The 22,258-nt window shown below is 39.3% G+C and overlaps 1 protein-coding gene and 1 pseudogene across 4 annotated transcripts in view; both read left to right on the top strand.

Moving 5' to 3' along the window:
* Window positions 1-18,515, top strand: part of Garin2 (golgi associated RAB2 interactor family member 2) — a 55,560-nt gene extending 37,045 nt beyond the window's left edge. The window contains exons 7-11 of one of the 4 annotated variants that reach the window (XM_063241485.1): window positions 2,273-2,301; window positions 5,974-6,048; window positions 14,253-14,371; window positions 15,443-15,525; window positions 15,632-18,515. In XM_063241485.1, coding sequence (XP_063097555.1) covers window positions 2,273-2,301; window positions 5,974-5,987 — 43 coding nt within the window. In that variant the 3' untranslated portion in view covers window positions 5,988-6,048; window positions 14,253-14,371; window positions 15,443-15,525; window positions 15,632-18,515. Of the gene's footprint in view, window positions 1-2,272; window positions 2,302-4,888; window positions 6,049-8,291; window positions 8,574-14,252; window positions 14,372-15,442; window positions 15,526-15,631 lie in introns of those variants that run through there. The other 3 variants (XM_063241483.1, XM_063241486.1, XM_063241484.1) reach the window with 3 other exon arrangements.
* A 94-nt stretch (window positions 18,516-18,609) lies between these two features.
* On the top strand, window positions 18,610-18,724 carry LOC111757617 (small nucleolar RNA SNORA44; annotated as a pseudogene).
* Window positions 18,725-22,258: the final 3,534 nt, after the last annotated feature.

Genomic DNA, 22,258 nt, shown 5'->3' with positions numbered 1-22,258 from the left:
TTGCCATCTCCTCAGTTTTCTTTATTAACATTTTATATATGACAATCAATGAAACAGTACTGATATGTTGTTATTCGTTTAGCCCATAGTATGCATTAAGGCTCATTCTTGGCTATACAGATCTATAGATTTTGACAAATACGTAATAACATGTATCCACAATTACATCTTCATACAGAATGGTTTCACTTTGTAGAAAACCCATCAGTATTAGATCGGTTTTTAATTTTTTTTAAATATTAAGAACTACAAAAATAACTCAAATTGTTAGGACAAAAAATGCCTGCAGATGCTGTTTTATTACTCTTTCCATTATAATCACTATTATAAAGGAGAAAATGAACCTAATACATAGATAGCAAAAATCATAACATTTTAAATACATGAAGGATTTTATAATTTAGCAAATCTCAAGTTCTTCAAAGCTCTGTCCATTAGCTTCTTTTGTCATTAGTCTCCTAACTCTGCTGCAGAGAAATAGATGAAGAAAAAAACAAATTTTTATTCTAAATAATCCTCCTAAGCTCAGTTTAATCAAACATGAGTTCCTTTTACTGCCTGTTTGCATTAGGAACATAATTACTAGCTAGAGTCTAATTTGAGAATGTTAATTACGAATGAAAGATGCAGTACTCTAAGAACAGAAGGGAATTCACTAGGGCTTTATTACAGGAACATTTGTAGGATTTATTCAGGACTATGAAGTTGATAAATAATTTCTGTACATTATGTTTCATCTCCAAGACCATGGCACAATGGAAAAAAATTAAACAATGATCTTCTTAAATATTCTGTCCTCAGATCCACTACTATTGAAAATATAAATCAGTTTAAATGTAGATCTAGTAAAGAGGATGAGACTTCGACTTTTTGGTCCTGTCTCTCTAGATCCTTTAAACATGAAGGACTTACTTTAGGACACATTTATATTCCTTCTTACACCTTGACAATACTGCTATCATGACTCTTCGTTTTAAAAAGGATAATAGCAGGCTTTATTTTAATTTACTCCTATTTTTTTTAAGGTACATCTACTTTATATTTCTCAGCCTCTTAAAATTTATCATTACTCTCAGCCTTCACTTAAATCACCAGACCTATTTGGCACAGACTCTATGAATACCTATTTGCAAAGTCTTCAGAAAACTATTTTAAAGTTACTTTCTGAAATATTCATTGTATAATTTAAATCGAATATATTTTCTAGCCCTTTACAATGAATCATTATTACGTCTTTGCACAATTGTCTGGGAAGATGCTTTCCAAAGGTGATTACTCTTCCTAAATTTTTTTCCTTAAACAGCAATATATGAAAAGTATTTGAAGACAGAAGGATCTGGTGAAAATTAAGACTCACATTTATATTTTAGTATGTCAAAATATAAATACATTTGTATTTAGCATGGTTAAGAAAATATTGGTTTTAATCATGATTAATTTTAAAAATCAGGAGTACTAAAATGAAGCTTTTTAAAATCCAAATATTTTATTTTTTGAAGTACATAGTAGAAATTGGATCCAAAGCCTTTTCATTAAGCTGTATCCCCAGCCTTTTTATTTTATGTATGTATGTATTTGAGACAGAGTCTCTCTAAGTTGCTAAATTGCCAGGCTGGACTTAAACTTGAAATTCTCCACAGTCTCCTAAGAGTGACAGGCATGCATCGCCATGTCTAGCTCAGATACATTTCCGAAGTTAAATTATCCAAAAACCTGACTGTGAGCCTCCTGGTGTACAGTAAAAAGATCCAGTAAGATACGCTCTTTGCCTAGGAGATTCCTGAGAGCCCCTTCCCCTGCTCAAGGTCGTAGAGATGGTGGTGAAGAAACTAGTAGAGGTTGGCAGCTTCTAACCCACCCAGTCCAGGATTTATCCGCAGTGCTGTGGGGGACTATATTTCCAACAAAGTGAGCCCTATTTACTTCAACCTCTGAACAGCAGTTAGCTTCTCTCGGTCTCCACCCAGCAAGGGCAGAGGGGCAGAAAGGTGAGGGATGCCAGCAGCCTCCCGGACTCACTAGGTGAATACGCTGCAAAAAAAACAGATTAATGTTACTGCACACCATTCACTTTTACGGCTTTTATAGGTTGGCAACCTGTAAATAAACATATTTAATATCATAATCAATAATAGCCTAGTCTTGCTAAACATGATTCATTATTATCTACAAACCATTTAGGAAATAACTAGTTATCTCATACCTATTAATTCTTTTATAAATATTTGTGTTACACTGGCAAATTTTTGAAATGCTCGGTTTGTTTTTACAGGAGCCTGAGGGCTGATTCAGACACTTCAGGTATGGAACAAATTCCACTACATGTTTTATTATGAGCACTGGTGTCCAGGAGTCACCTCTGGATAGATAAGAGCAAAGGAATACAGCTAGACTTTTTTTTTTGCACTCTTTTCCTTGCCTTTTCTCCTTTCTGAGAGCCTGACAGTGGAGAAACACTTCTTCATATCCTCTCCTCACACTGTCTTCTGAGTGACAGGCATTATTTAAACCATTCAGTTGTCTAGTTCCCTAAATCTAACTCCTCATTCCCAAACCAAGGCTTTTACAGGTTTTACAGACAAACTCTAAACTACAATAGTAATAAGACCTCCTATGCTTGCTGATGGGTAAGGGGATTGTGCAAATGTTTGGAAAATTAAGATCATTTGCTCCTCTTTTTCTTTCTGTCTTCACTGGGGGGTCAAACTCACGACTTCATGCTTGCCAGGCAGACACTTATTCCACTGAGCTAAACCCATGGCCCTCCTTAGATCTTTAGCCTCTCACTCTCAGGTGATGGTATTTCATATTGGGGTGGAGGTGAAAACAGGTCTTTCTGGATATACTCCCAGGTCAAAGAATCTTTAACTTGTCACAGCAAACATTTACACAGAGGCTTGTGTAGGGATCTTTCCCTTTGCAGTTACTTTCTAACCTGGGCGATGGACTGGGCCTCAGCTTCAGTCATACACTTATTTATGTAGATTCTTTTAATATTATATAAGAAATACAGAGGAATTTATAACTCAGTTCAAATGAAGAGCAAAAAATACTACCACTTCAAACTGGGCATAGTGGTACACACCTCTAACCCCACCTCTCAGGAGGCTGAGGCAGGAGAATCACCATGAATTTAAGGCCATCCCAGGCTATATAGTTCAACATCAGCCTCCCCTACAAGATGAGATGCAGTCTCAATAAACAAAAACAAACAAACTACTACTTCAAAAATCAAGGCACTTTATAGGAATCAGTCCTACAAAGGAGGATTAATAAGAGGTTTTTATAAAATATAGACGTCTTTAGGTCGCCCTATTCATCATTGGTATCCAAAAATACCAGATGAACTTTGCTATACTGTGATGCCTATATTGCAATCTACAGCATCAAAACCAAGAACACTGTGGGAAATGCTATTGTAGTTTATGAGAAAAGTGCAAAATTACCTTTCCAGGTTATAGAATTTTTATCTATTAACTTCCACCCTGAATTGTATTTCGCAAAGAAATAAAACTAAATATTTAGAGATGTCCGGTACAGCAAATATTTACCTCCTATTTGCTAAAGGCCAGGATAAATCTGATGGCACCCTTCTTACTAATTAGTATAGTTTATGTACATTTTGAGAATTCATTTATTCAGCATGGGTTTTGAAATTAACATAGGGCATTGATACCCTTATCGCTGCCTATGTGTAACTAATTCTTTGACCCATCATCTGACACACACCCAATTTTTAAGATCACCTTGATGGTTTAGTGGTAGATCCAATGCTTCACAAACTCAGGTTTGTTCAGTTGAACCAGTGTTCCGTGCCTGTTTTATATGAAAGCTCTGGGAGGGAGGAGGGAGAAAGGAAAGGAGAAGAAGAAAGAAAAAGACACTTTACCTGGCCTTAAGACTTGTACACAAATATCGTAAATCACCATATTATTTAATAGCATAAGTTGTTGTTATTTACTAACATAAATGATTATATGAGCTTTAGGAGAAAAATGGAAAGTGCATTAGCCTAGAAAGAGAAATCAAGAGAAGCTTTAAAGAGACAAATTTGAGGTAGAAAAAAAGGAACTAAGAATATCTTAGATAAAGGAGATGGTGTAATTCAGATCAAAGAAATGGACAGGTCAGTTCAGGAGTCTTGGTGGATGCAACTGGAAAGCGAGGCAGAACCCAGTTATGAAAAATTTGAATTAGAAATTTGGATATGGTGTTGGGAAGCTGAGAAGGAGCTGAACTTCATAGTGAGACCCGGCTACAAACAAACAAGCAAACAAATGGAAAGAAGGGCATGATCACAGAGTGGACAAGTTATTGATGGCGGGCTTATGGAGACGAGAGAAAAAAAACTGGGAATAGTTTGGGAGACAACTTGGGGAAAGGAATTGGAGGAAGTTTGGAAAGGAAAATGAAGAATTCAGCTGTAGAACACTAGAGCTAGAAGAGCCCCGGGTTTGTCCTAACTGCACCTCCTGTGTCACATGAACAGTTCATCTCGTCTGTCCAGCCTCAGTTTCCTCGACTGCAAAATGTGTGTGCACATGGCAGGGCGTTGGGGCAGGAAGGGTGTGACTAGCTGTCACAAGGCCTTTTTGGCTGTTAGGAGCTGATACTCTTGTGGTCCTGGGTACCAACTTTATGAAGCTAGCAGGCAGCTTGAAATAGAGCTCTGGAAACCAGGGAAGATACAGAAAATTACTAGTAAAATCCTTTGAGTTTGTTAGATCACAAAGAAAATATACTATATAAAGGGCAAAAAAAAAAGAAAACGGCATTTTCCAAGGAGTATTAACCATTTGCTCTGTTTGTTTTCTTTCATGTGCTTCCTTTTCTGCATTCTACTTTTCTCTCCCATGTCGTCTCTTTTTTTTTCTTTTTTCTTATTTAGGCTTGAATACTTTTTCAGTTCTCCCCTTGATTAGCATTTCTTTCCCCCATTTCACCCTCCTCTGACTCACTTTTACCCCTTCAGTGCACTCTTATTAACCCACAATGCTCTTCACACCAAGAAAAACAAAGCTTAGCCAAGTCTTAATCCCTCATCTCATTAAATTTAATCTAAGCATAGGCTAAAAATGAGTCTATAATTCCAATTTCTACTTTAGGTAGAAGCCAAACTAAGAACTATTCCCCCACTGATAAAACCCAATTCGTGGCATTATTCAGCTCTTCTGACTGGCGTTGGCAGTCACCCGGCCTCTGCGCCACGCTGGTTGGGAGCATGAGCTCTAAATTCTCCTTTCTCGCCTCTCAGCAGCTTCAGTTCTGTTTTCTTCTTCTCTCCAGTAAGGCTCTGAAAGCATGGCGCTGCGAACACAGCTCGTATGGCCACGAACCACTGGCAGATCCCAGGCTGGATCCAGTTCATCTCTTTTCTTTTTTGACTTTTAATTTCTTACCTTTCTAAGCTTTATTCTCCTTAATTTTTCCATTTCTTTATAGGGAACACAAGTGATAGGCTTACCTATGATACTGTGGTATTTTTCCAAAATTGAAAGAAATGAAACAGAGGATAACGATTTAGTGGATGGAGGAAATTACTTATGAATACTGAGAGTTTGATTCTTTCCCCTAGCTCTCTTTTTCTACTTCCCACTTAAATATTATAAATCAAATTCCTTAGACTCCTAAGCAGCCAGGTTCAATCTCTGTTTATGAAACTGAGGCTAAAAAGAAAGAAGGAGAAGCCCCTGAAAGGAAATAACTTTGTAAACTCTAACAGTGAGCTCTACTAGAAAAGATAAAGACATGTTTGATGACATGATTTGAACATACTTTGAATTCAAGACCCAAATTCTTTGTCCTGTGCTTTTTTCTTTCCTGCTTTTGTACCACATTTTCTTTCTCATTCCCTCTCTCCCTTGTCTCTAATGATATCTCTTCGTCTTTTCCTTTTCCCTTCTGGCTTTCCTCTACATTCATATCAAATCCTCTTCTAATTTCCTGAACCTTCTGCCTCGTCTCCTTTCTCAGGGGAAAGAATGTGAGGAAAGGAAAGCAAACAAAAAGAGACAAAATCGGTGGAAAAACATGTAAGATAATGTAAGGGTAAGTAGATTTTAAAAATTAAAAGCCTCACACCGGGCAAGGTGGCACACACCTGTAATGCAAGCATTTAGGAAACTGAGGCAGGAGGACTGCTGTGAGTTTGAGCCAGCCTGAGGTGCAGAGTGAGAGCCTATCTCAAAAAAAAAAGGAAAAGAAAGAATATATATGCCCTTTTATAGGTTTAATAAGAGTTATGACACTTTTAGAAATTGTTCATTAGTTGACTCTTTTGTTTACTTTAAAGAGGATATAATGGGATAAAACCAGTCAAAACAAACCAGTGTGAAAGATATAGGACTTCAAAACATTACAAAATCAGCAGTAGTTACCATAATGCCTGCAAAATAATTGCAGATAACTTTGGATATAGTAAAAATCAAACAGAACAGAACAGATTAAAAACAAAAACAAAACAATGATTGCATTAAAGGACTTCAAAAGAAGCCTATGTGAATCCAGAATGGCTACCATAATACATCTTGCTATCTTAAAATAGCTGATTCCGCAATCAGATTTGACATGAACAAAACAAGAATAAAGCCCAATCCCCAAGCCAACGAAACAATGGAAATAATATAGGACTTCCAAAACATGACCATAGGGAATCAACAATGACTGCAACCCTCAGAAGGAGATCCCCCCTAGGTCTCACACTGCACACCACTGTCCTCTGAACCAGTGATCAGACTACTGGCCCTAGACCTGCAATGTTAGTGGAAGACAAAGCACCACAGGCATCCAATTGCACTTCATCTCCATAGCTGTCACCATAGAAACACATAGCTGTGTTTCTCCAGATAAGCTGGTCACTTACTGCAGAGTTGGGGATGACTACTTGTTTGCTAACCCTGAAGTGGCTGAGGTCGGTCTGTTCAGTCCAGCTGCGGCCACACATGGCGCTGGTTCCCAGACTGGTCTTGCTTGCTCAATCAGTTGACTCTCTTAGCATGAACCTAAATACTACAGAATCCAATATACTACAGAAGATTGGGACACAGTTTATTAAAGGCTCTGTTGTGGTTTCTGCTATTGGATCCATGATGGGTCAAAAGTACCACCTGCACGAGGGAGCACCTCTGGTGAGGGAATGGAAGGGACTTACACACTGCTGCTACTGTAGTGACCCCTCTCATCCTCAGACGTGAACTTCTTTACTCCCTCACCATGGTATTTCCCAACCTGCTTTCCTACACTCACTAATGCAGCCAAGACCTCTGCCTTTCAAAACCAAAATTACACAAATATTTTTAGATCCTCAAAAGGGCTGTCACACACAGTTGTGTAGCTTGTGTACTTCATGGTGTAGGGTGCACCATTCACATTACAGCTGATGTACAATCCATAGTCTGCACAGCTGTGTATGGGCTGCATGACCTACTGTACTTAAAATTACTACTTTGAAACACCAGACGTTCTGTGAGACACAAGGCGTAAAACTCATCTGCACCAACATATCAACACCCAGGACCACAGGAATAGGAACGCAGTGCCACTTTAAAGCCATTGCTCTGTTACCGTTGCTGCCTCCCCATCATAGCTCATGCTGAGTGTGTCGGTGTCTGTGTCCACACCTGAGCATGCATGTATGTGTGAAGCACTTGATTTTTGAGCACCAAGTTTGCAGAATTGAAGGGAAGATTGGTGAACCCAGGGTGGCCATGGCAGGAACCACTTGCTCACCTTATGATTCTGCTGATAAAAGAGAGATATCTACTCTTCTGTCCACATTTCTGTTTTCTAAAAACAAAATATGAAGGCCTAGGGATTTAGCTCAGCCCTGGCAAGTGTGAGGTCGTGAGTTTGATCCTGGTACCAAACAGTAACAAACAAAACAAAAAATATTAAGGAGCTAAGTTTTTATGCTTTTATGTTTTTGGTAATGGGAGAGAAGCCAGGGCCTTGTGCATGCTAAGTAAACACCCTACCACTGAGCCACAGCCCTAGCATTTTTAATATCACTTCAGTCTTGAGATTAAAAACTGGAGATGTAGCTCATTGATAAAAAGTACCTCCTTTACATTCAGCAGCACCTAAAGGAATCAATAAATATGTCCAAAGTAGTCTTATGTTTATGTTATAAAGAAAAATTGTGTTGAAAATGTAATTTTAATTTTTTAAATCACTTTTTACTTGTATTCTTGTCTTATACTTAAAAGTAATATTTTAAAATTCTGTATTTAAATATATTTTAGATCTTTAAATTAAATTAACTGACTTCATTTTGTTTTGTTTTGTTTTGTCAGATAAATGCAGACCACTAAGCTGAAAGTAAGCCCAGCTCAGGAAACATGATCAATGCAAGGAGAAAACCAAGCAGTACTTTTCACATGGCAGAAATAAAGGCTGCTACTAATACATTAAGAATTCAAATCCATGTCAATCTAATTTTTTAAATCTTAACTATTTTAATTGTGGATATCTGTTTTAAAGGAAGCTAGAGAGATGTGAAAAGCTGTAAGATTTTCAATTCATAGTTTTTTTATAAGGCTTTATAAAGATATTTTTCTTTGGAGTTGTTAAACAAATTTATTATCCTCTGTTGTTTTTACTTTTCTTGACCAGTAGCCTGTGTTGCTCTGGCACTGGGCCATGCTGGGTTGCTGAAGGGGACCCACCGCCTTCCTTCCATCTTCAGTTCTGACCAGGCAATAGTGGCTAAGAGAACATTTACTGCAGCAGTAAGCATCATATTTAAAAGGGTTTGCATGTGTTGAACCAGCCCTGCATTCCTGGGATGAGTCCCACTTGGTCATGGTATAAAATCTTCTTGACGATTTGCTGCATTCTGTTTGGTAGTGTCTTACTGAGGACTTTTGCTTCTATGTTCATTAGAGAGACTGGCTCTCTGCATGCTGAAGACTAAAACTAGGCCACGTCTATCATCATGCACAAGTCAAAATGGACCAAATATTAAATAGAAACATTAAATCTACTGGAAGAGAAAGTAGGTAGAAATCTTGAAAACATAGAAGTAGGCAGAGACTTCATGAGCAAAACCCAAACTGCACAGGAAATACTGCAAAGAGTCAACAACTGGGACTTCACTCATCTTATTAAAAAGCTTTTGCACCTCGAAAGAAATCACCAACAGAGTGAAATGACAACCCACAGGGTGAAAAAAATCAACCAATTGTCCCTCAGACAAAGGATTTCTACCTAGAACACATAAAGAATTGAAAAAATCAGACCCTCCAAATTCAAAGATCCATTCCAAAAGTAGGCATCTGAAATGAGTACACGTTTCTTAGATAAAGAAATTCAAATGGAAAATATATGAAAAAATATTCAGCGTCATTGGTTATTTGAGAAGTGCAAATTAAAACATCACTGAGATGGAATCTCATCCCAGAAGAATAACTAACATTGAGAAATTAACCAATAACAAATGCTGGTGGAGCTGTGAGGGAAAAGGATCCCTTTTCCACAGTTGGTGAGAGTGCAGACTGGTGCCACCACTGTGGAAATCAGTATGGAGATTGCTCAGAAAACTAGAGTTAGAGGTCACATTTGACCTGGCTATTCCCTTCTGAGTATTTTCCTAGCAGAATTAAAATCATACCTCAGTGACATAAGTGCACTCATGTTTACAGCAGCACAGTTTGCAATAGCTAAATCTTGGAAACACCTTAAATGCCCATCAACTGCAGAATGGGTAAAAAAGATTGTGGTATTTTGGGCAATGGAGTAGTACTCAGCCATAAAGAAGGATTAAACTGGAGACTTTTGGTGCTAAATGGATGCAATTTGAGATCATACTTATAAGTGAAATAAATCAGACTCACATGTGTAAGCATCGTATTGTCTCATGAAGGTGAGAAACTGAAAGAGTAAATGAGGTCTAAAATGTACAGTCAAAACTGTGAAAAGGGAAGAAATTGTTCCAAAATAAAAAGGAACTAGGATGGGGAAGAGAGGAAAGGACAGAAGGGAAAAGGAAAAAAAGTGCAAGTCAGTTATACTGCTAGTTCTCTTGCTTTATTGAAAAGGAAGGTATGTGCTAATATCAATTGGAGAAATTTTAATGCCCATATCTTATACTTTGAATAACTATTTTAAAGATAACAGTGTTTGGGGCTAGAGATTTAGCTCAGTGGCATAAGTACCTACCTGGCCAGCATGAGGCTGTGAGTTTGATCCCTGATACCAGAGAGAGAGAGAGAGAGAGAACAATAGGCAATGTATTGATTACTGCTATTTTCCTATTCTTTTGTTGTGAAATTTTGTTTTATCTTTTTTCCATAAACTAGAAAAGGGTTTTTTAAAAGTCCATGTACTTTTAAAAATAAAAAGAGAACTATGAGGGCAGGGCTGTGGAGCTGGAAGCTCACTGTTAGGGCCCTTGTCAGGCAGGTGCAAGACTCTGAACTTCATCCTTAGCACTACAAAAACAAGAAAAAAGAAAAAGAAAAGAGAATACAAGAAGCTACCATCACTGCTTACTCACTTTCTAAAAACTGCCGTCATTTTGCAGCATGCTTCACATGTGCCACCTCGCTTCCTCTCCCCACACTCCAAAGAGCACTGTTGTTTGCTTTGCTTTGCAGACGGTGAAAGGGAAAATTAGAAATTATCTATTTAAGGCTACATGCCTAGAAAAAGGTGGAGATGACATTTTACTCTTGAAAGCTCTATCATAAGCTGAAAACAAGTTTGTAATTCCTTTTAGAACTCATGTATGTAAATTAAACATAAGGGTGGTCTTAAAAGGCTATATAAATATATTTTACTCAAATATGACATAAATAAGCCAGGTGTGGTGGTGCACGCCTATAATCCCAGCACTCAGGAGGCTGAGGCAGCAGGATTGCTGTGAGTTCAAGACTAACCTGGAATACATAGTGTAAGACTAGCCTGAACTATACAAGGAGACCCCCATTCCAAAACACTGAAAACAAAAATAAACAGTTTTTAAAAGTACATAAATAACTGTGGTATTTTTACTGTAAACCGAATTGAAAAGGAAGTATCTCCCACCTCCATCTTCCCCTTTGTGTCCCATTGACCATCATCAGGGGCAGGGTCCCCACTGCCTAGGCCACACACAGAAGAAAATGAGCAGCAGGTGAGCTAATGAGGCTCCACCTGTGTCACAGTGGCTCTGCAGTGCAGCATTACCCTTGAGCTATGCCTTCAGTCAGATCAGTGGAGTGTCAGAGTCTCAAAGGAACCACACACATAGGGGTCTAGATTGTGTGCTCCTTATGAGAATCTAAGCCTGGTGTTTTGTTCATTTTTTTCTGAGACAGGGTCTCACTATGTAGTTTAGGCTAATCTTAAAGTCACACAAGCTGGCCTCAAGCTTACAGCAATCCTCCTGTCCCAGCCTCCTGAGTGCTGGGATTATGTCGAGCACCACCTTGTCTGGTTGGTAATGCCTGATGATTTGAGGTAGAGCTGAGGCGCTGATGCTAGCACTGGGGAACATAATTGTTCTATATTGCAGTCATACTAAAAAAATAAAAGAAACCACTCACCACCACCATCACCTCCCCTGTCTGTGGAAAAAAAATTGTTTCCAACCAGTCAGTTCCTGGTGCTGCTCTGGAATTGTGCAGTCTAGGATCATAGCCACAAGACAGATTGGCTGCTGAGTGCTTGAAATGTGGCTGGTGTGATGGCAACGTTGAATTTTAGATTTATTTTGATTAAGTTAAATTAAGATTTTAAAACCAGAAAATTGTAGAAGTTTTTAAATTAAACAACTTTAGTTTTGGACTAAAAATTTCTTCGCATGCTGGGGATAGAATCCAGGGCCTCACACTTGCAAGACTTGTACCCTACACTAAGCTACACCCTCAGCCCAAATGGCTACATTTTTCATGTGATGTTGATAATTTAGTGTCAAATTTGAAGTATTAGTGTAAAATGCACAACAGATTTTTGAAATCTTTGGAAAAATAATATAACTCATTAATAAGTTTTACACTGATTACTTGCCAAAATTCTTGATTTGTTATGAAATAAAATATTTTTAGATTCCTTTCAATATTTTTCTACTTTTTTAATATGACTGTTAGATAATTTATGGTGCACTTCTACTGAAGAGCACTGTTCTAGAGAAAACTCCTTTACCTGCTCCCCTGGCTCACAACTCCGAGGACTGTGTCTCCTCTTTTCCCTGCTGCTCCAAAACTGGAAGGAATTCCTTTCCCAACTTCACAATCAGAAGTAAAAAAGATTTTCATGAAGCCAAGAAGAGATGATAGCTGGAAACATTTTAAAATGACAAATATTTCTAGTTTGCCTATGGTTTCTCCCTTACAGAAATGAATTTTTTGCTATTATAACAAGTTGATTCCTTAGAGAAGAACATTACAACTGTGATCATTACTGTCCACCCAAAGTTCTTCATGTGTTATGTATACACCCCGAACACCCCGTAATGTGACTCTAGGTGGGAGGGGAGCTCAAGGGAGTGACAAGCAGTGGGGAGTATGACATGATCAGGTTTTTGTTTTTTGTTTTTCAGACATTTCTCATTATGCAGTTCAGGTTGGCCTTGAACTCACTATGTAGTCTAGGCTGACTTCAAGGAATCCTCCTGCCTCAGCCTCCCAAATTCTGAGATTACAGGCCTGCACCATCACACCCAGCCTCAAAGTCTGTGATATACATACAAAACCCATTAATCTGTTTTTTTTTATTTGTTTGTTTTTTGTCTTTTTCGTTTTTATCGGTACCAGGGATCGAACGCCCGACTGCCTGCTTGCAAGGCAGGTGCTTATGCCACTGAGCTAAATCCCCAGGCCCAAAACCCATTAATCTGTATAACCAATAAAAGTGGAAAAAGAGCCAGGCGTGGTGGCTCACACCTGTAATCCCAGCACTCGGGAGGCTGAGGCAGGAGTATTGTTGCAAGTTCGAGACCAGCCTGGGGTACAAAGTGAGCTGAAGGCCAGCCTGAACTACATAGTGAGACCCTGTCTCAAAAAGACAAAAAACAAAAAAAAGTGGAAAAAAAGCCTTTCCAAATACAAATACCTGTATACAAATACTGGGAAAACAATTTGGAAGCTCCCTATCAGGACATTCTCACTGTATGACCAAGCAATCTTACTCCTAGATATTTACTCAATAAAAATAAAAACATGCTCACAACAAGGCATAGGTTAAAAATAAAGCTAATATACAAATGGCCATAGGAGTTTTCTTCATAATAGCAAAAAACTGGAAACAACCCAAAAACCCGTCAACAGATGAGCTGTTAAACAAATTGCCGTCTGTTCACCCCACAATACTACTTAGCAACGAGGAGAAACAAACTGTTACAAAGTGCTACAACACACATGAATTGTAGAAACATTATGTTGAATGAAAGCTGCAAAAAGACTACATACTATATGATTTATGTGAAGATCTAGAAAATAATTTCTTAAAATAGGCTTTGTAATCAAAGAAAACAATATTTCATAACTAGATTTTTAAAGAAAACTTCTTGTGATATTCATCTTCCTATGTAGCAACATACAGGACAAGGCTACTACGTTTTTCACTGAAAGTTACCAAAGCTTTTTACACTGCAGGATTGTATTATTTCCCACACCGGTCTATTGTAAAACTAATTCATGAGTTACCATACTGATCTCTTGGAAGACTGCCGCTCAGTAGTGTCTGTGCTCATAAAGATGCTCGGAATCTGTGTGGTCCAATACAGACAAGCATAGCTTCAGAGCATAATTAATTTTTTTGTCCTGGTAACTGAGCTTTTTTTACTTTTAATTTTAAAACAGGATCTCAGTCCCCCATATTACTGGGATTATAGGATTATGCTGCCAAACCAGCTAGAATGTAATTCTTAAGGTATTTCCTTACTAAAAGTGAGATATATTAATCACTGATTCTAATCTAAAACAAAATTTTCGAACTATATTTTGGCAGTCTTTCAATAAAATGAGGCACTTTTCCATGTGAATGTATAAATGAGTGATGCATACAAACACAGAATACAAACGCAGAGTGTCACTGGCTGTGACCTCAGAAGACGGTGAGATAGCTTGTGTCTAATGCCCCCTCCAACGCCTCAGGCAGCCATAGAGTCTTTGCAGAGGTAGCGGAATCCAGAATTTGTGTTGGATTCACAGTTTAATGCTGGGATTAAGCATGTGACGGCTATATGCACCCTAGGGTAGGTATCCTGCATACGCTCTAAGGGACCGAAAGAGGCTGGTTTTTCTCTTTCTCATTACTTTTTCTGTCTTCCATAGCCATGAACTGTTGTCTGTCTGCCGTGCACCACCCTGCCTTGGAGCCAGCTGATCACAGACCAAAACATCTGCAAACTGTGAGCTAAATAAAGCCTTTCGTCTGTAACTTTGGGTGTCAGGTATTGTGTCTTAGGAAGGAGAAAAGTAAGTAAGACCGAAGGAATGATCTGGCTATTGTTGGTACTGTAGAAAAATTCAACCAAAGACCAAGAAGCTAAGTAGGTGCTGTTGCAAGTAGATGCAAGGTGTTATGCTCCCGGGAAGAGATCATCATGATTCATCCCTAGAGTATATCTAGAGTAAATCCTAAAATACAGACGGACCACGACCTTAGCGGCACACTCCGTCTGTCCCTGCTGTCCTGACAGGAGCCTGTGCACTGGGGCCATGCTTACCCAAGCCTGCTGCCAGCATTGCATGAGAATGAAGAAGGAGGCTGTGTCCCGATTCTCTGACTGCGTGGAGAGTCCTGATACAGGTTCAGTTCCAAGGCTGAGGTTTCAGTGTTTTGCAATAGACGATACAGTAGCACAGGAGTTACATTACAGACCAAAGTGGTTTAAAAAATAAATACCAGTACAGGAAGCTCACTATAGGCTGGATATAGTAGCTCACGCCTTTAGGCACAGCGGTTGGGAGACCGAGGGGGAGGATCACTTGAGTCCAGGAGTTCTTTTCTTTTCTTTGTACCAGGAATTGAACTCAGGACTTGCACTTGCCAGGCAGGCGAGTCCAGGAGTGTAGTTAAGCTTGATGCCAGGTTTAGTGGTGCTCACCTACAATTCTGGGAGGCCAAGGCAGGAAGATTATGAATTCAACTGCAAGCTAGAAAAAGTGAGTCTAGGGGCTGGGGGTTTAGCTCAGCGGTGTAAGCACCTGCCTTGCAAGCAGGCAGTCGTGAGTTCAATCCCTGGTACCGATAAAAAGGAAAAAGACAAAAAAAAAAAAAAGAAAAGAAAAAGTGAGTCTGTCTCAAAAAATAAAAATGGAGGCCAGCCTGAACTACTTAGCAAGATCCTATCTAAAAAAGTAAAGGCTAAATGTCAAAAAAGAGGAAATCAATTTGTTTTTGAAAACGGTTGTGAAATGACCTGTATCTTTTCCTTGCCAAGCCCTCAATCAAATTTCAATTTTGTTTGTATGAAAAAATTCAGCTGCTGCTTTAATTTATATTCTTTTTTTTTTTTCAGACAATGTCTCACTGTGTAGTGCAGACTAGCCTTAAACTCACAGAGATCCTCCTGCCTCAGCCTCCCAAGTACTGGGATTACAGGTGTGCACCACATGCCTGGTTTTACTCATATGCTATGTGAAAGCAAAGACAGTTCCTACACATTGATCTAAACATTACTTTCTGGTTTTGTTATGTTTGTTCATAGGTTTGCTCTTATGGTTTGAACCAGGACGTTGAACATGGGAGACAAGCGCTCTCCCATTGAGCTACGTCCCCAGCCCCATGACCTTGTTTTTATCACTCCCCTCTTAATGATCTGGCCTGATGGCCTCAGATTCCATTTATACACTGTTAATTCCAAATTTATTTCTGGTGAGATTCTGCCTTGAACTCTGTATGTTCAACTGTCAGCTCATCATCTCCTGTTGACTTCTTAATGAGCCCTGCAAATTTAACATGCCATGATTATAGCTTTGTTTCCGGTTTCCAAGTTGTCAGGCCTTTTTGGCACTGCTCATCCACATCCAGCAGAAAACCCTGTTGTATCCACCTCAAAAATACATCTGGATCCCAAGCAGTGATCCCCAACCGCATGTTACCACTCTGCTCCAAACCTGCATCATCATAACTGTGCCTCCTGCTCTGTGTTACCCCTGCTTGGTGGAGCAGCCAGACTGAACTTGCTAAGCTGAGGGAGAAAAGTCACCTGCCCCGCAGTGCGTGGCCGGGCACCATCTGATCCTGGACCTTAGCTCCTCCTGCTCTTCCCTTTCTGGCTCACATCGGACCTGCCACCACCTTGGTGGCTCTGCACATGTTCCAACGGCTTCTCCTCAAAGCCTCTGCACCCGAGATTTCTTACACCTGAAACACCCAGGCTCCTGGGGCTACTCCTCCTCTTCCTGTGGGGCTCATTTCAAATGCTGTCCTATCAGTGAGGCCTGTCCCACCCTGGGCAAACAGCCACATTCCCGTTCCCCGCGTCAGTGCACTCCCTTATCTGCCCTACCCGGCTTTATTTTCCATTGAACTTACTCACTACGTGAGACACTGTCTACGTGTTAGTCATCTCCAGACTAGAATGTGAATCCCATAAAGGTAAGGAGCTGTTTACCACCATTTGTTTTTAGATTCCTCAGCATCTCATACAGCACCTGATACGAGGTGGTGTAGTCAACAAGCATTTGTTGAATGAATGAGCAAAATAGAAATGAGTAGATAGAAGAGGAGTGGTAAAAGGGTCAAAGATAAACTTGAGCTTTATCAAATGTTTGGTCTATGACTGTCTCATTTCAGGATGATTGCTTTCACCTCCTGCTTCCCCCATCCAAACACTAAACAAGTCTGATCCTGTTTAGTGTCTAAGATCAAAGAAAGTTGAATACATTTACGGTGGAATGGGTTTGGGCTGACCTTTGCTTCCATGGGGCAGGAGGGAGGCGTGGCAAACTCATAGAAAATCTGTCTCCTACCCCCTTCCTCTTATGCTTTGTGGTTCACTCCAGATACTGTAATAATCTCTCGTGAAGTAATATAGTTGAGAATTATAAAAACCAAAAGTCCCTTCAAATGACAAACAGATTCAACTGATCACTTGCACTTAACTTTTACTCTCGAATTACACAAGTTTCCCAAACACTCAGATATCTTGTTTCTAACATATAGCAAGTTGTAAAGGTTTACGTGTGTGAACCTTTAATGGCTCTCTTAGTCATTTTCCAGTTGCTAAGACAAAATAGCCAATACCCACAGCTTACAGGAGAGGTTTATTTTGGCTCACAGATTTAGTCCTTGCTTGAGTGACTCCAAGAGAGGAGCAGGATGGCAGAGGGGCCTGGCAGAGGCATAGGTGCCCAAGCCCTGGCAGCCGAGAGACAGACAGAGGGGAGGAGCCAAGATACCAATATACCATAACAAGGACTGCTCTAAACCTCTGCTGAGAGACGGGCTGGGGAAGACGGCCTGACAGGATGTAGGGCTCACTGGGGGTATTTGTAAACTCAGTGGAAGAAGATACATAAGACTTTACAAATTCTCCTCACACCGGGAACCCCTAACATTCCCACCTGCCAGCAGAACCAGAATAGGTATTGGTCCTCAATAGGGTTTTTTGTTTTGGTTTGGTTTGCTTTTTGGATCAAACTCCTGACCTTGTGCTTGCCAGGCAGGTGCTTGTGGCGCTGAGCTAAATCCCCAGCCCACCCCCCACTGGCTTTACATCAAGTAAATATAAACAATGGGTAACTGGTGCCAGCGCCAGATTGCTCAAGAACTCACTGCAAGCTTTCGGCCCCTGGTCTCTGGGTAACATTTCAAGCAAATGCAGGAAGACAACAGCGAAGGAGTCTCCTCAGCCTTGTATGTTCAGGGCAGGGCACTGTAGAGCTGTCAGGAATAATGTACACCAGGGATTTTTCTCCCACATTATCTTTAGAGTACAGAACATAAACGTACCTAGCAACTTGGCAAAATGTGTGAATTTGCTTTAATGAAGAAATGGAGTACTTTCTACGGGTGTCCAATCATCAGTTTATACCCTAAAATCATGTGGATGTTTGCACATGGAATGTACTCAGAAGGACAAGCTCTTCTATTGTTAGAATCAAAAATAAAGATCGTATGCAAAGAATCTCCATTTCTGTGGGTCACGAAACGGGAATCAGGGTCTCCCGAGGGTGACACGGGGATGTCAGCTGGGCCTGTGGCTCTCCAGCCTCAGCTCCGGAAGCTTCCCTCACACACTGCTGTCACAGAAGCTTCAGTTCCTCTCTGGGCTCTCCCAGCGCAAGGCTACACGCCAACCGTCGTCAACTTATGGCTTCGAGGCAAGTCACTAAATGTCTCAACTCAGGAGAAAAACAGACTCCACCTCTTACAAGGAGGAACGTCAAGTATTTGTGGACATTTTTGTTTTGTTTGTGTTTTGATGCGGGGAAGCCAACCCAGGGCTATGCACTTGCTAGGCAAGAACTTTACCACATCCCAGCCTTAAAGAATATTTTATCTGGGACCTTGGGGCTTTTTCCCCCTCTGAATGAATAGTGACTGGGAAGATAAAATCAAAAAATGTCCAAACCGTTTTCACAATCTATTGTCTGAGTCTGCATTCATAGCTAATAATAGCTGTATTATCTATTTCCTTTCCACCCACCCCGACTCCACCCAACTCCAAATGCAGGATGGCAGAAAACCCTCATACATTCCTTTCTTAAGAGTATTCAGACTGCATTCGAGCAACCTGGAGAGACAGCTCAGGTCAACTCAATACCTGTGGCTGCCACTCACCTTTCCTATAGGAAAAAAAGAAACAGTACTACAGAATGCCACACTCCCCCAACGGTGTTAATTTTCATCTACAACCAAACATATTTTGATGTCAAAAGGTGTCAAAAGTTAAAAAAATTCATACTTCAAAATTTCTACATAGTTGCCCTCATCTTCAGATTTACTCTTCAGCAAATGTTAGTACATTCCTGCAGCATGAGTTTCCCTTTCAGAAATTATGTGGCTTTTCCTCTAGTAACATAGGTTTGCTTATGAGCTCATAGGGGCGTGGAAACTATCTGCCATCTAAACTGGGAGTCTGCTTGGTGTGTTTAAAGGTACAAGGATCCTCCGAATTGGGATAGATTCATGTGTGTGTGTGTGTGTGTGTGTGTGTGTGTGCAGTGCTAGAGACGGAACCCAGGACCTATAACCTATGCACTGAGCTACATCTGCAGTCCTTGTTTTTTTTTTTTTTTTCTGAGACAGGACTTCCTCCTAGCTTAGCCCCCAAGTGCTAGGCTACAGGAGTGTGCCACCACGCCCAGTGGTTACCTGGTCCTGGTCTTGATCTTGTCTTCATTAGAAAAATTTCCAAGTTCCAAATTTACCTATGTCCTCTCTCCATAGTGAAATTTCTCATGGACCAGGTTTAATTTATCTAAACATCCCCAGCTGGCACAGGACCACTCAGAAAGGTATAAATAAAAGTGTGACAAGTGACCGACATCCTGGATATTACATTTACCCCCTGAGATTATTGCTGACTACTGTCCTCGTCAGCCTGGGCTTCTTTTCTCTGTGTAGTTGTTCAAATTTAGAGAGAGGTTTATGAATTTTTGTTTTCAATTTAATTTAAAAATTTGATTGATAAATAGGAGGTATCCCCAGACCACAAAAATGTATACATTTATAGTTTACAATCTGATGTTTTGAAATTTGTATACAGTGTGGAATGAATGGCTAAGTTGAGTTAATATTTCTTCACATACTTTCCTGTAATTTTTTTTAAAAAAATTTTTTGGTGGAGAAAACAAAATCTAGTGTTTATAATTTTCAAGTAAACTGTACATTATTAACTATAGTACCAAGTTGCACAATAGATTGCTTGACTTTATTCCTCTTATCTAACTGAAATGATATATCCCTTGACCCCCTCCCCCCCGCCAATGCCTATCTTTTTAAAGCCATGTATAAACTTGGGCTTTTCTATTATTGTAGGCACTTTCTCTGCAGTTAATTCTGTCTCCACACTCACCCCTAATTACTGAGTAAAGCTCCTGTTGATGTAAGACCTTATCTTTCTTTGAGTCCACAGAGCCCCTGATTTGCTTTGCCTTATTTTCCCTGGTGTTTTTCTTGTCTGTCTTATCCCTTTGCTAGCTCCTCCAGGACAGGGGCTGTTACTTGTTTCAATTCTAGGCACAGTACTATGCCTAGCACCCAAAATTGCTCAGCATATTTTTTACTAGTAAGTGTCTTTTTTTTTTTATTTAAAGAGAGAAGAAAAAAAAAAAAAAAAAGGAAAGGACATAAAAAAACAATGCAGTAAAAGGGTACAAATAATACAGTATTTCTAGAAAAAAATATATACAGTATGAAATCACCAGTTAACAGGTTACATATTATGTTCCCAGAAACAGTTGTCCATATCACTAAATTAAAGCATATAAAGTGAACATTCACACAGTGAAATTGGAGACAGTTCCATTCAATGATCCAACAAAAAGCTCAGTTATATAGTTTTCCATCCTACACTCTTGAACATACCTGCAGTTATATCCCTTAGTCCACCTTACTTTCCTCTCTTTTTTACAGTAACAATTAGACTTTTAGGGTTTTATTACTCTCGCGGTTCTTATTACTTTTTTGAAGAGAATAAAAACAAATGTGACTAAGCAAAACAAAGTCAGAACAGAAGGGTGGGCATAGCACGTGATGCAAAAATAGAATACCAGGTGATCAAAAGTGGTTACCATTGTGCCTTTTGCTATTTTTAAATTGAGTTGTCTATATCATCAGGTATAATAGAATTGATCAAAATAGTACGGAACAAAACCAATAAAATCTACACTGAGGACCTTATAGGACTTCAAAAAAAAAAGGATGATAGTCCATATTGGGCATCATAGTATATCTTATTGCCTTCAAAGTGATTGACTATGCCCTCAAACTTGATACTATCAAACAAAATAAAATATATAATAATCAGACAGAACAAGATGGGGAGAGCAATACTGGGGTTCAAGTCAGGTTAATAGGACAACAAAAAAGTTACTATAATATGTCCTGTTATTCTTTAATTTAGTTTTCCCTTAATTAAAAAAATGAGAGAAAATAGATTAATTTAAAAATAGGGGGAAGATTGAGATAAGAGAGGACATTGTAACAGAACAACGCAGGGCAGAACCGAGCAATTCAAGCATCATTGTGTTTAACCACCAGATAATCTAACATAATAGTAGTCACTAAAGTGCCTCAGTAAGTGGTCTTTATGTTAAAGTCAATGGAGTTGAGTGATACTTGTACTGAATCCTATGAGGCCAATTGCAGACAGCAAAACCCTACATTTTACAGTATCAACTTTATTGAAATCTTTCATTTTTCAGCTCAGGGGTATAGCATTTTTAGCTAGATCTAGAAAATGTTACATACAACTACAAAATACCAAGATAATAATAATACCCAAATACAATTTAGAAAAGTTTGTGGTTTGTACCTTATAATTTTGTTACTTTAAAATGTAGATATTTATTTACTACTATATCAGTTTGTTGTTTAATAACATCTCTAATATTATGGATTAGATAGGATATGTCCTCCCAGGGTCATATATACCGGAGACTTTGTCCTTAAAACAGCAGTGTTCAGAGCTGCAGCATTTGGGAAGTAATGGGATTGTAAGAGCTTTAATTTCATCTGTTTGGTAATTTCGTCTGTAGTTCAGGATGTCCTTAACTTCACAATGTAGCCTAGGCTGGCTTTGAACTCACAGCAATACTCCTGCCTCAGCTTCCTAAGTGCTAGAATTACAGGTGTGCACCACTGTGCCTGGCTCTGATTTTATCAGTGGTCAATCCATTGATGAATTCATAGCTCAGTGGCTTATTAGGAGGTGGGGATTAATTGGATGAAGCAGGTCACTGGTGTCTTCTTTGGGCTGAAGAGTGTATTTTGTCCCAATCCTTTTCTTTTCTGTCTGTATGTCTTTGTCCCTCCGTCCCTCTTTCTGGCTGCTATAAGGAGAACACTTTTGCTCCACCTCACCCTCTGTCATGCTGTTATGTCTCACCTCATGCTCACAGCAATGGAACCAGAAAACCATGGACTGGAACCTCTGAAATCATAAACCAACACAAATCCTCCCTTCTTAAAGTTGATTTATATCAGGCATTTTGTCACAGTGATGGAAATCTGACTATATATCTTACATTTTAATCAGTGAGTAGTCTGCTTTTAATTTATATTATCTGGTTAATACAATTGTAAGTGATAAGGCTACTATTCAGTTTTGAAAAACTATTACTAGTACAACATGGAGACAGAATGGCCTTAGTTATGGATTTCT

Source organism: Cavia porcellus, unplaced genomic scaffold (assembly GCF_034190915.1).
Source record: "Cavia porcellus strain 051 isolate PalLab524CR breed Dunkin Hartley unplaced genomic scaffold, mCavPor4.1 scaffold_31, whole genome shotgun sequence".
Taxonomy (NCBI): domain Eukaryota; kingdom Metazoa; phylum Chordata; class Mammalia; order Rodentia; family Caviidae; genus Cavia; species Cavia porcellus.
The sequence above is the reverse complement of the archived record's forward strand: the minus strand, read 5'-3'. Positions and strand labels throughout refer to the sequence as shown.